We start from the raw sequence: 14,358 nt of genomic DNA on the forward strand, positions 1-14,358 counted from the left end.
TGATGGAGCTCTACCCTGTTGCCTCATTTTATATGCATGGAACCAGGCAAATGCAAATCAGCTCTGCCACTACTTCCACCAATTTGCCTGTAGCTGCTCATACTGGACTCGTGAGGACACTTATGCTTCTTTGGCCACATTATTGAACAGCTAATGAAGTGTCGGTGATGTTAGATAAACTTTATCCCCCATTACTAGCTCTTGACAAGTCCCAGCCTGACAGATGGCATATTGGTTTGCTACATACAAAAACCCAGGCTGTCCGAAGATGAGCTTCAGTGACTGAGTCTGGAACAGCCGGGCTGCTTGTACTGCTCATAAGGAATCAAATATTGGTTTTAATTAGGAGCTAAAAATGCTAAGCTAGCTTCTAGTCAGTAATTTGAAAGAAAAACAAAGAAACGCTTGCATGACAGTTTTTTGAGTTTTGGAAACAGCAATTTGTGCACAGTTCTCAACCGCCGTGCTTGACAGTATGGAGTGAGGTTGATGTGGCGAGTTCTGTTTTCTGTACTTCATCCAAAGCCAAACAGTCGACATGGTCACATGGTTGTGACGGTGTCCCAGCTCCTTGTGTCAGTCTTACTACTTACTGTTATCATAGTGATTTAGTTAAGAATCGTACAAATGCTCACAATTCCTCAAGGCATCAGATTAACTTTCCTTAAAAATATCCTTGTCTCCTATGTAGACAAAAACCCGGATCAGCAACGGAAGCAAACTAGTTTGAGTCAAATATCAGCCTTGCTGTCTGAGCACATTTTCTACTTAAAACATGGAAACAAACTTCTGAGTAACCACACAACACTTAACACAGAGCTCTGTTGAATAGTCGGACACTGGCCTGGTGTCCAGTTTGGTAGGCGGATGCCTCTATGCGAACAAGACGCAATTTCTGCTACGGGTCTACATCAGTGAGATCCGATTTCATTACTTCGGAAGAAATATGTCGGGGTCTTTAATCCAAACAAGGACATTATTCTAAAGTCTTTTCAGAGCTATAATTACATTTGTTGGGAGATTTGTGTCTGTTTTAAATAGTTCAAACTTAGATGTTTCTTTGCAACTTGATGAACTTCAAATGGTTTGGAAGAGACCTAACTCCTCACAAACTGATGCACAGCAGCTATTTCTTATTTAAGGTAATTGCTGATGTCTTTCCACCATTGTCCTCTGACATTGTGCTTCCACTATGCTAACATAGGCTTGTAGAGTTTGAGATGTAGAACTTTGTTTTATCAGTTTTTCTGAACTTTGTCAGTCTAATGTTTTGGCAACTACTTTCAGCCTATACCTGATGCCTCTCTGTGTCATGGACTTTAAATATTTTAAAAAGGACTGCATAACCCTTCTCAGATTGATGGGTAGCGGCAATTGCTGCTTCAGGGATCCTCCTATAGGGTCCAGACTAGCAAAAAAAAAAGAGAGCTGCTTCCACAGTGATGCTCAAACTTGTTTTTGAAGCATCCAAGTGTCTTTGCCAAGTTTCTATATCCTATGACTGACTCCTTTCAAACCGGTCGGAAGCTTCATCTCATATTTAGTCTGTCAGTTTATTGATAGCATAGGAATAAACACGTTTAGGCTCAAAAATATAACTAAAACTCAAAAGTTGGAGCTCATTTACTTCTCGCTTTAACATATTCCAAAATCTGTCTTAGTTTCTGGCGCAGCGTCTACCGTTGCCGTGACATTTTGACAAGCCGAATCAGAATTGAAACTAATAACACTGACGACGGCTCTGATCCTTGTAGGAATTCCTAGAGTTTTGCCGAGCTGTCTCCCTGATTCAGCTCCCGGGAAACTGTTGATGCAAAAGCAATAAAGACTTGATTAATGTTATCAACACGCCCTCTCCTCACCTCTTCAGAGCAGGTGGTAAAAAGAGGCTCTTTTTTCCCCCCTTTATTATGGGCTGCAACAACAACAAAATTAATATCTTTAAAAGGGACTGTAGCGCTGTGTACCTACCAATCAAACATTAGGGGTTTCTACTTGTAGATTTGTGAGTCATTTGCATTAATTGCAATCATGCAGTTACGTATTAATCACAAAATTGCTTTGACTACATGGTAATGAGCCGCCATGCAGTTAATCAGTGGAAAACAAAACCAGAATCCACTTTTTTTTCTTTTCTCTAAACTTATTTTTCTCCAATAATTTCATTACAGTTTGACACCTCTGACATGTTAGGTAAATGTGCACAGAGGACTTTCAGTGCAGTCCTGGTTTGCTCTCTCTCTCTCATGTGGAACTCCCAGTGGGGGTGGGGGGGAGGAACGGGTAAAGTACGGGGGCAAAGGGGTCAGATTTAACAGATTTATTTTTTTTTTTCAAACAAACAGACGACACGAGCACAAGACGAAGAGCAGACAAGACAAACGGAGCAAAACACACAACACAAGACGCCTCGGGATGCTGCGGGTTACGTCGGCGAGGCTCGGACCTGCCGCCGCCGCCGCAGCCCCCAGCATGCACACTGACACATAGCCGAACCCAGGTGGGGGCGGGGGGAGGAGGGGAGTTAGCCTGGGATTTATGGGTGGAAAGACAGCAGTACAAAATATGGATGCCAATCATGTCCATGCAGAAGCAGAAGGGGTGACGATTAGGGTGGAGCGGGGAGGTACTGACAGCAGTTAGTCCGGGTCGACGCATGCCACAAATGCCTTCTACTTGGAGCAACAGATAGAATAGAAAAACAGATATACTTTGTGGCAATAAAAGTCTTTTTATGCCATCGGCATTCAAACAGACATGTATATGCAGAGAGGCTGACTCAGAATGGAGGGAAAGGAAGGGGTTAACACTCAGAAGGGGTGAAGAGAAGGTGTATGTGGTTGGGGGAAGGGGAGCGAGGGGGTGGTCAGTCTTTCACACACGACTTTCTCAAGACAGTATGGGGTTGTCGGCACAAAGACCCAAAACAAACCAGAAAATGATGGCAAGAAAAGATTTTTGTTGCCGTTCGTTTCCCTACGTTGTGCTGAAAATGAGGTCAGGGGATGTTTCTGTCGGAGCCACACGGCACAAAGTTGATGATGGGGGAGTGAGAGGGGAAGGGGGGGCGAGGGGAGGAGTTTGAGTTTAGTTTTTTTTTTTTCCAACCACCAAAAGTTCATGCGGCACGAGATGAGGCAAAAACACGGGAGGAGCGGCTCTAGCCTTGCTTGGAGGATGATCGACGGATGACGATGATGATGATGGCGATGTTGATGATGTTAAAATCAGAACAACAGCACGAAAAACAAAAGAATGAAATAAAATAATAATAAAAAATATCACATCACTCTACCCAACTTGGCACCCCCCCATAGATTAACAACAAACACACCAAAAAAAAAAAAAAAAGTTCAAATCTTGAACAAACCCAGCTCATGTTCACATGTGCATCACAGAAAACAAACATGAATAATGCGACAGAAAAGAACAGACAGCAGGTCATGCAGCTGGAGGTGGAGTGAGGAATGAGGGAATGAATTTCTGTGTCAACATGGTGGGATGCTCGGTTGGTATGGGTGTGTCTACGTTGCCACTATATGAGGGGAGGGTACCGTGTTCTACGGAGATAAAAAAAAAAAGCTTGCACTTTGACCTTTTGAGAACACTTGGGTTTGATTTTTTTTAAGAAAATAAACTCTTGAAGCATTCTTGAGAAAGTATTCACGCTGCTGGAGCTTTTTTGGGTTTTGCAATATTTCAGTCACAAACTTCACAATTTGTGGTGAATTAATGTGAAGTGGAAGAAAATATTTTTAAAAGATTAGATAAGACCTGAAAAACGAGGCGTGTGTTTGTATTCAGCCCCTATGACCCTTCCAATCAACTCTGACCAGCTTGCCTGTGACTGCTGAGGAAACGCATTCCCACAGCATGATGCTGCCACCAACATGCTTCACAGTGTGGTGGATTCATGGTGTTCCAGTTTTGGCTGCAGGTTTACCTTTCTGTTTTCGGAAGGCGCTCTGTGAGATGTTGAAACGCTTAGGATGTTATTTTCTACCCTCAACCTATTTTACATTTTTTTCTACAGTTTTTTTTTTTTTTTTACCTAAAGTTGGTTGATTCTTGTTCTTTATGACCCTATTTGTTCACTGCAGTTCTCCAACGAAAACTCCAAGGGGCACTAGGGAGGCCCCAGAAAATTGGAGAAACACGAAAAAAAATGCAAAAACTAAAGAATTTAATCTAATAACATTTTAAATGCACATTTTAAGCATATTTTCTTCATCATACAATCTCATCATTTTCAATAATTATTCTAAAAAATAATAATGGCTGCCAGTCTAATTTGGGGGACTAAGGCATGGAGAAGCTTAGGAGCCCCTGCTCAAAGGCGAGCGCCAAATCCGGTGTGTTTAAATATGATTTTATCTATCAAATCAAAGACACTTTTCTGCATACTGCCAAATTACATTAATTTAAAAAGATGTTTAATATTTAACAGTTTGTTAATAGGTTTTATTGATACCTTTTCTGCCACAACCTTAGAAATGAAATATAATTTGACACCGTGTCTCTAAGCTCTTCACAGAAAGGCTGAATTTATACCTACATTTAATTAAACACAGGAGGATTCTTTAGTAATTCCATGACTTATGAAGGTTGTTGATTTTGTTTTGTTATGGCAAAGGAAGCTGAATATAAAAACATGCCATACTTTTTAGATGTTTCCAAAGTAAACTTGAAATCAACGTTTTGTTTCTCCTCAGCCTCATCAATGCACTTACTCTGTGTTGCTGCATCATAAAATCCCAGTAAAACACATTGAAATCAGGGCTGCAATAAAAATTACTTTAATTATTAATGAATCTAGCAACTGTTCAGATGATTAATCAATTCATTGGATTTTTTTTTTTTTGCCACATTCTGCAGCTTTTTAATTTAACCCTTTTACACAATAAGAAAATAAACATTTTATTGGCTGAATGTGATAACGGCATTCCTTTAACTGCAGCAGAAAAATACTTCTAAGAACAACATGTGAAAAACTTAGTCAGCCTTTTCTCCTGGACTTAACATCGACACGGAGTAGAGATAATCTGTCGATTTATTTTTGGATAGCCAAAGGCGCTTAAGAGTTTTTACAGAATTTGAATCAGGGTAAGTTAAAAGTGCCACTAGATGAGTTTTGGGCAAAAACATTTACAGAGAAAGGAGGGTTTTTTTCCAACTTAAATAAAAAAAAAGGTATGCACTTTTTCAGCAGTTTTGGCTTAATTATTACTCTTATTGTGTTGTTCTTTCAACAATTGGCATTTTTTGAGTCTGTATACTCTAGTTAATGATTAACCAGTTACTAACTTAATGATTATTTCAGTAATTGATCCGTCATTATTAATCTGATTGATCGTTTCAGTTTTAATTGAAATGTGGCAAAATACAGAAAGGTAGAAGTGCTATGGATGTTTCCTTTTAGATAATCTATTGAATACAGCAACACATGCTAGCTGAAGCTGCCGATACAGGAAGTTACGTTGTGTTAAAAAAATATAATAAATTCTGAAAGATTAATGAGTTTCAGTGAAAAAAAAAACAAGCTAATCTGACAAATAAATAAATAAAGGTGATTGCACCATCACACAGGAAACGGGGGAGGGGATTGTTTAAATTCAGTCATATTATTAGCAGAGAAAAGGGGACATATGCTCAGCATTCGGCGGGGCCGTGTTTGGCCGGATTAGTGCAGCATCAATTAGTCTGCGGTGATGGTATTTCGAAGGACAGTGAAGCAATCAAATAGCCTGAGCTGTTAATGATTTCCTGAGGGCCCGAGGGGAGCAGCTTGTCAAACGCTGAGCCGGTTTTAATACGACTCGCAGTCTCCTGGTTCTTACCACATTATTAGGATGTGTGCCAGCTGCTCTCAGGGCTGAAAGTGTGACTGACAGCTGCTTCCTCACAAAAAAAAAGAAAAGAAAAAGAAAAGTCCTCCAAACCCAAGTTGCCTCAAAATTACCACTCCTTTTGAATCTGGGGTGTGGGAGGGGGCTTATTTTCAGCTCTGTTTTTATTTTCAATCTCCACTGAGTGTGTTATCACTTTGATGCAATCACAAAGTGATACTTGTGTGTGTGTGTGTGTGTGTGTGTGTGTGTGTGTGTGTGTGGTGTAAAAGGCAAAAAGGGGTGAGGGGGGGGGAGACGGTGCCCACAGAAATTCGAGGATATCTGTTCTCTATTAGAATGTCTCAGGTAAGGCAAGCCTCCGACGAGGAAACAGAGGTACAAACAAGAGAAAGAAGAAGGGGGGAGAGAGGGGGTGGAGGAAGGAAGAGGCTCTGTTGCAGTTAGTCTGCTACATATCACAGTATCTAAAAGGCTGAAAGCATCTTTGTTCTCGAAAGAATCTCAAAATGTATCCTCTGTCGGGAGAGAAAGGCAACACACACACAGCAAGGGGGGGTTTCAACCATGTACGGGGGGCAGGGGGGGGACAGATACATTTTGAAGCATCAATGCAAGGCGACATGCGGCTTGATGCTAATTTCGCACTTTGTTCAGTAAAGTTTTGCTCTCAATCGGTGCTGAGAAGACAAAATTAGCATCAACGCTGCGTCATGTCTGCGACCAGTGGCCCCCATAGCTCAGTGTAACTTGTTTCCGAGTTCCCTGACGATGTTCCCTGTTAAAATGTTCGTGGCGGGTGGGGGGGGTGGGGTTACGTTTACACATCTCCAAAAAAACAGTTCTGAAAACTGCGGAGAACTCCCCACATAATTTTCTTTTTTCTTTTTCTTCATTGTGGTGGGAGGGAGTGTGGGTGGTGGTGGTGCAGGGGTGGGGGGGGGCTGCTTTTTCTTTTTTATTTTGTTTGTTTCAAAGTTACACTTGAAGCTCCCATGGGGGGTGGAGGGGGAGGGCATGATGCTGAGAGGAGGAGCTCCTCGGTGGCAAATCAAAGAACTCAAAGGAGGAAATAGACCAGATCTCAGAGCAAGCACAACTCGACACACTCATCCCACCTGCATGTCCGGAGTCGCACTCCTCCAGGTCCTCGTCGTCGCTGGAGCACTCGGCTGACGAGACGATGTCGTCCGTCGTCTGCGGGGAAACGAAACCCGATCGTTGGTTCGGTTGTTTAAACCGGCTCGTCCCGTTGGGATCAAGATCTCAACACAATTCAGTTAGAGCGAACACAGCAAGCTAGTAAGGCACATAAAAACATATTCATGGATTTTATTTAGATCTTTGACAGGTTTATTTCGCTAATTGAATTCAAAAAGTAGCGCTGAACGTAAAATTGCACAAATTGGGATCACAAGAACGTTTTTCAGTAACAAGTTATTGTACTAGGATGAGGTGGTTTTTTGTCATTAGTATATTTTACAAAACTAAAATGGAAACACTTTTTTCACATCTTACCAGTTCAAGTGATCAACAACTGGATGTTACTGCTGGCGGAAAAAGACAGGAAGTGGTTGGCGGATGATTTTTAATGACATGGGATTTTTAGTAGCACTTTTTATTTAACAGAATCACCTCAAGTGCGTAATTTTTTTTTTTTTTTTACATTAGTTCAATATCAACTAAGTTTTGCGCACATTTGTAAAGAAACTGTTCACATACAGTGAACCCAAAATTCGGTTTTGCTGTGAAGTCTTTGAAAAACAATCTTAAAACTGTTGCCTGTGAAGACTTTTTCTTTCCGCTCAAGCCTATTACATTACAATTACATAACATGTTTACATTGTTTAATATTTAATATTCTAATTTTTTAGGGGTTTTATTAGCCGTTATCTATGAAAAGCAAAATGTACTGAATCCCTCTGCGTATAAAGAAACTATGAAATATTACTCGCCTTTTGAAACAAATTGTTGAAATATATTAACTTTTAGTTATTTTTACTTTCTCATCTACTGTACTTTTCACACTCGGCACAGTTGAAACAAGGTGCTGAACATCAGCGATAAGATAAAAGAAAGCATAAAAATAAAGTGGCAAAACTAAGCACACAATAATGAATTACAAACTTAATTTAAGACACAATAAAACAGAGCAGTTAAACAGTTAAAATCAATGCCAATAAAAGTAAAATTAAGTCTCAGCTGAGTTGAAGGCCAATGAGTAAAAATCAGGTTATTTTCATTTACTGATTAACACAGTAAATTGTTAATCATAACAGATAAAAATGTTGATTCTACAAAATGAGGTTACAGAGGAAAAAGGTAGATTTATTTCTAAAACAAAATCATAGTAGCTTCAACTTTTTCATGTGAAAATAAACTTACTTTTTACACAACAAGGCATTATTAATATAAGACAGTATTAAAAGTTGACAAAAACTTGTTAAAAATTTCCCAAAAATGGCCGACTTAGCTTCTCTTGAAGGTGGAACAAACTGATTATTGGATTTCTGTGCATTTACAATAAGTATTAAGTTACAAAGCTGTTGTTGTGGAGTGACAGAGTGACGGCAGCGTATTTGAGATGACAGGAAACTTCCACAGGAGCAGGTGGAGGGTAGGAAATGACAAAAGAAACAGGAGAGTGAAAAAGATGAGTTTGAATCGCTTAGTCTTAGGTCATTTATATATGAAGAAAATAAAAAGCCAACAATTGAACCTTGTGGAGCACCATCTAGCACTTGGCTAAGATGGATGTAGTTAACGTGCAGAGCTGTAAATTTCAGTATCATCAACATAGAACTGAAAAGTCGAGTTAAATATAGAGAAAACAACAGGGAGCCAAGAACTCGGTCCTGTGGAACCCCATCGTTGTAAATTCGCTCAGTTGTATCTGAAAGATAATTTGCAAACCAAGCAACTGTTTCTAAAAAAAATCCTCAAAACAAAAATCTTCAAGAGTTTCTGAAACGCGTGCAGCAGGATGCGGTTGGACTTGGAGCAGCCGTTCCCTCCCAAGGATATCTCAGCGCTCACAGACCTCCCTGCCTGTCCTTCAGCTCCAATATATCACTTGGAGTCAATCATATTTCACAGTGTTTATCATTCTTCACTTTATGTGCTTTCCACCTCCACAGATAATTGTTTTCCTTCACCCTCCGCACTCTGCCTCCGATTATTTATCGCCCCACTCCTCCTCCGTCGTCCACAATCAATGGACCCAGTGAGCCCGCACAGATCAACAGCTTCCCCAGCCCCTGATTTGTGCTGCAGAGGTGCAGGAATGAGGGTGGAGGGAGTGGTGTGTGTGCGTGTGTGAGGAGAGTGGGCAAACTTGCTGGCTACACCTGGCCCAGCGATGGATTATCTACACCCTCCAGTTCCCACATTTCTGATTTATCCCCACTCTACACCCTCCTCTCCTCTTTTTTTTCGGGTCAACCCATGGAGGACAGAAGGAAGGAGGAGTGGCTGTATTTCAGCGGCGGTGCGCTGGGCAGCCGGCATTTATTAGAATGAATCAGCGGGGCGATAAAATAAGCCCTGTCACCGAGCTGGGTTATGAAATCAGAGTGCTGATTGAGTTTTCCAGCGCTGGCCAGGGGAGTGGGGCTCTAAATATCATTGAGTTTGACAGACTAATGAAACGCGCCCCCGTGCTTGTTCTGCTGTAGTCAACAGGCCCGATAGAAAGCTGGGCCTCGTGCCGTGCGGTGGGGGAAGAAAAAAAAAAGAAGACGATTTTTCAAAGAATATTCCTAACGTGCGCCGAGATTACACATGATGGGGTTGGGCTATTTGTCTGTAGCTGTGGGTTTGTAAATGTGCTTATGCACATCGGCGTTCACGATACGCCGCGTTAACGTAGTGTGCTCCATCCGCAAAACGAAGCAAGAGGGGAGGGGAGGAAGTAAATTGCTGTAAAATACAGGCCCCTCCGTAAACATGGCATTATTTATTGAAGCCACATTAGGAGCGTAAAAAGTCTTGCTTATTGTCGAAAACGAGCTACTGCTTGTTATTGTGATGGCAGCAGATGTGGGAGGCAGGCGCACGCGGGGGGAGATGAAACGCCTGAGCCACTTCAAAGTCTGCTCCAGCGATTCTAGCCCCGAGACCATCTCGGCGCAAGACGGAAGAAGAAGAAAAAGAGAGAATGACACGGAGCGAAGAACACTGACGCTCTGTTGTCCGTTCACGCTGCGCATCTCTGCAGCTGAAGCTGATGGCATCTCAGCTCAGGAAACATTTTCACACCGTTGGCTGCGCTGCATTTCATTAGCCCCGTGTCTCCGTATTCTACAAAAATAAAATGCTAAAGCTAGTCTTGAAAACAGAGATGAGGTCTACAGCACCAGGTGACCAGAGATTTCTGCTTGCAGGAAGGATCAATGTTGTGAATTCAGAGCGTACAAGTTTTAGAAAAAATATTCACAGCCATGTAACTTTCCCACAGTTTGTCAGTGTACAACACAAACACAATTTATTGGGATTTTCATAAATCAATAAATGCTTCTCTACATTCTTTTAAAGGTTTTATTGGCTCCAGTGCCCTTTATTTGATAGTGAATTGACAGGAAAGAGGAAGACATGTGGGAATCAAACCTGTGACAGCTGCGTTGAGGACTAAGGCTTCCATATGTGGGTTGTGCTTAACCCCTGCGCCACCACAGCACCCAAACTTCTCTACATTTTTGGGGGCTGCTGCTAAAACAGGGGAAATAAAGCCCACTTTGTGCTGCGCATTAGACTGATAAAAACCAGCTCGTTGTTCTGTGCTTTGCTTCATCCAGAGGGTCTGGAGATTTGGCTACTGGGAAAACAACTGCTTCCTGGAGACGTGGACTGTTGGACTTTTAAACTTTACTCAATGGCTAACATTTCTCCTTGACATACATAATGTGCCACTTTGATGCTGTAAAACTTACAGGAAATTGCCCGCGCTGTAAACAACCATCCTCTGCTGCATAGAGGAAAGTCGCAAGCTGAATGAGGCAGCTGTTGATGTTAATTCAGGAAGTGGAAGTGTGGCAGACACTGACTGAATGCATTTGTTCACTTCCTCCGCTGCCACTGCTAAAACTACAGGCAGACTACAATTATAAATAAGCTCAGAAAAAATAATCGTTCACAACTTCTCTTTCTGTTTGCTGATAGAAAGGTAGAAATTCTCCCTGAGGGAATCCAAATGAATGGGAGAAATAACAGACTGCATCTGTGAAGAGAGATTAGAATCAAGCAGAATTACGTAGGATGGAAATGGCCTCCTGCCTGAGTAGTGTGAGATTGTTTTTTACTTGATCATGTGAGTGTATAGCTATTTCAAATCAATAGTCATGTACTATACTAGAACACACAGGATACACTGTAAATAAATCATTTAATTGGGTGAATGTATGAATGTAAGGTATGATAAATTTTATTTATATAGCACATTTTCAGCAGCAGTTCAGCTCAAAGTGCTTTGATACAGCTCTACATACCACTTACAAAGCTGGTAGAGACATATTTTGAGATATTTAACATTGCCCATTGAACCCATTGAAATTAGTGAAAAACCTTAAAACTTTGGCAAAAATCTGTAAAACCCTTGTGGTCGTTTGACAGCTTACAACTTCTGCACACTTCAACGTAGAAACTCCATTCAACTTTTAAGCAACTTAGACATTTCAACTATCATCGCGTAATTCGGGTTTTTGAAATGTCACATTTTTTATTTCACGATTTAAGTTTTACACAAATTTTTGGTAATTTTCAATTGTATAATGGAGTCCAGTGATGGATTCTGCAGAAGAGAGTTGTACAAAACACCGACTCAGGGGAACCGAATAGAAACGGATGTCACACATTATAGACTCCTACTGGGGGGAGGGACACAGAAAAAAAAGCAAAAAACATTTCTATCACATAAAATCCCAATAAGACACATATTTGTGTTTGTAACATGACAAAATGAGGAAAAGTTCAAGCGGTATAAACACTTTTGCGAGGTGCTGTCATGTGATCGGTTGTATGACTAGAGAAGAGCTTAGTCACATTAGCGTCAGAAGAGATCGAGCTTGGACTGCGTTTAAGAAGATGTCTGGCAGGCAGATCAGTGTAACTGCTTAGCTTCGAGGCAGGCCTTGTCACACATTTTATAATCTTCGCTCTCGTGACTTGTTGCTAGAAGCCGAAGCTGCTTCCTGCAGCTGAAAACGCATTGCCGCATGGTGGAGGTTGCACATAAATGGCAGAGAGAGAGACCGTCTGAAGCCTTCCGCTAACTCAAAGCAAGAGACCCTCTCATCTGGATGACTCTGAGTCCACTCAGAGAAATTGAAGAGAGCTTTTGAAGTGTGATGTTTGACATTTGGAGATCCACTGCATGCACGCTCCATTAATTTTTTATTTTTTATTTTTACCAGCACGAAATGCATCTCTCGTGTCCGGATTGAAGCGGTCCGTATGAAAAAGGCTTCCGGTGCCGATTCTCCGTCTGAGTGAATGCAGGTCACGCTGATCTAAGATGCTTAATGCTGCAAATGCACAAAAAAAGGCATCTAGTGGGGGAGAATAAAAATGAAGAAAAAAAAACAAACAAAAAAACGCAGGTCCCGAATGTGCAGCGGTGTAGCATGATGATGCTACACCGCTGTATACTTTGTGGTCCCGTTTTGTGGCCAACGGGACCACAAAAACTGATTTCACAGCTGGGGAAATCCAATGCTCCGTCTAAATCTCCTTAGCACGGCGTGGTGTGCGTTTTGGCAGCAATATGTTTGCTTTTTTTAAACGCAATTATTCTCTGCAAATTTCACAATCATTTTCAAAAGTCTGGTTGGCAGGATTTCCTTTCGCACGCAAGTTTGCTCTACTTCAAGTAAATTATACATGATGACTTTAACACAGGGCAAAAAAACAAAAACAACAATACGTGCATAATGTCTGATTATCTTGTTTACCCAGCTTTCAGTCGACTCAAATTCCACAAACAGCAAAGACGAATCAATAGGCGGACTTCATTAAAACAGCATTTACCTCTGACCACTTCAGCACAACAACCAACAAGATCTCGCCGGCGATCGATGGAGACGGACAGCCTCCTTAAAAAGCCACAGCTTTCACTTCACAACTGATGGGCCTGACTCAGTCAGAAAGGGGAATCGGCGGTGGTGCAGGAGGAGTGCTTTTGACTCTGCTGAAGCTGTTTAGTCATGAGTTCCTCACCGACTGCTGGGAATCAGCCTGAGCTACAAACGGTCTGCCTCTGCTAGCTAACCAGCTGAAAGCTACGTCGCTACTCTGGTCTGGATTAAGTCGAACATTTTGACTGGTGTTACAAAGTGCTTCGTGCAGCAGAAATCTAACAGGAAATATGGTGATGGCAGCATCACACAATTTTTTTTGGTTAAAACTAATATTATTTTCAGAGTTTTCACCAATTTTTGGCACTAATTCCATAAAACTACATTGACGTTCACTGAAGGTTACCATATTTATCAAATTCACTACAACCACATCTCTTATTTCATGTTCTAGCACAGTTATCGATCTGCTCACCTGCATTTAGCTAGCATACAGAAGAACTTTGTTCCGACTACATCAATGCGTTAGATTTGTCTCATATGAAAGTGTCTTTCGTTTGAAACATACCATTTTCTCTCTTTTAGCCGCTTAGAAAAAAAAAAGTATACTTTAAAGCACACACCGCGCCTGGAAACATTTCGGTCTCGACACTGATGGAGGCCTACCGCTGTAGCTGCCTCGCTGCTAATGTGCTAGTTTTGCCACAGGGCCGTCAGTCATCGTTACTCCAGAATCACATCAAGAGGGAATCGTTTCCCGGAAATGGACGGGCAGAACACTCTAAGCAAGCAGAGAAGCTGCAAAAAACACGGACTTACGCTTTCATTTCGGCACATTAGGAGAGAAAAAAATCTCCCCGTATTAGTATCAGCTTGAGCAGCGCTGCCACACTCTGCTCCGTCAAGCAGGAAAACGGAGCAGGTGTCTCATGAATTCCTTCTAAAAACAAATAAAACCCCAGAGAAGTAGCACTTTTCACAGGTTTAAACAGTTCCCGCAGATCACACACACAGCTTGGTTTTGAAAAAAGACAAAGAAAAAAAAAGGAGACCTGTGAATCTAATTATTTTCATCCCTTTGCCTTCCACACTGAGGCGGTTTGTCTAAAACTAGGTCTGCGGAAACAAAGAGTGCATCGGCACCATCTTTTCGCGGAGGCGCTGCCTAATAATAAATCGGTACTGGAGAAGAAATCCGGCGGCTGCCATGTGCGGGGACTGCAGCACCTGCTCAGAAAGCCACTGAGGAGTAAACCGCTGCATTCAAACCACATATCAGACTGTTTGGTTTCTGCCCGCGGGCCAAAGACAGAATGGAGACGTATCAGCTCGTATCTGGCAACAAAAAGACTCAAAAGCCCGGGACGCACATGCTCCAGCGAGCCACACAGTCACAGAGACGTACGGCGGCCTTATCATAACAAATGACCTTCATGTGTTTTTAT

At 41.7% G+C, this 14,358-nt stretch overlaps 1 protein-coding gene across 1 annotated transcript in view; it reads right to left on the reverse strand.

Moving 5' to 3' along the window:
• The window catches only part of nrxn3b (neurexin 3b), a 402,487-nt gene that overhangs the window by 11,328 nt on the left and 376,801 nt on the right, over positions 1–14,358 (reverse strand). Inside the window, exon 23 of the mRNA XM_016678683.1 lies at positions 6,965–7,043. Within this exon, the coding sequence (XP_016534169.1) occupies positions 6,965–7,043 (79 nt within the window). The remainder of the gene's footprint in view (positions 1–6,964; positions 7,044–14,358) is intronic.

This window comes from Poecilia formosa, unplaced genomic scaffold (assembly GCF_000485575.1).
Source record: "Poecilia formosa unplaced genomic scaffold, Poecilia_formosa-5.1.2 Scaffold187, whole genome shotgun sequence".
Lineage (NCBI taxonomy): Eukaryota > Metazoa > Chordata > Actinopteri > Cyprinodontiformes > Poeciliidae > Poecilia > Poecilia formosa.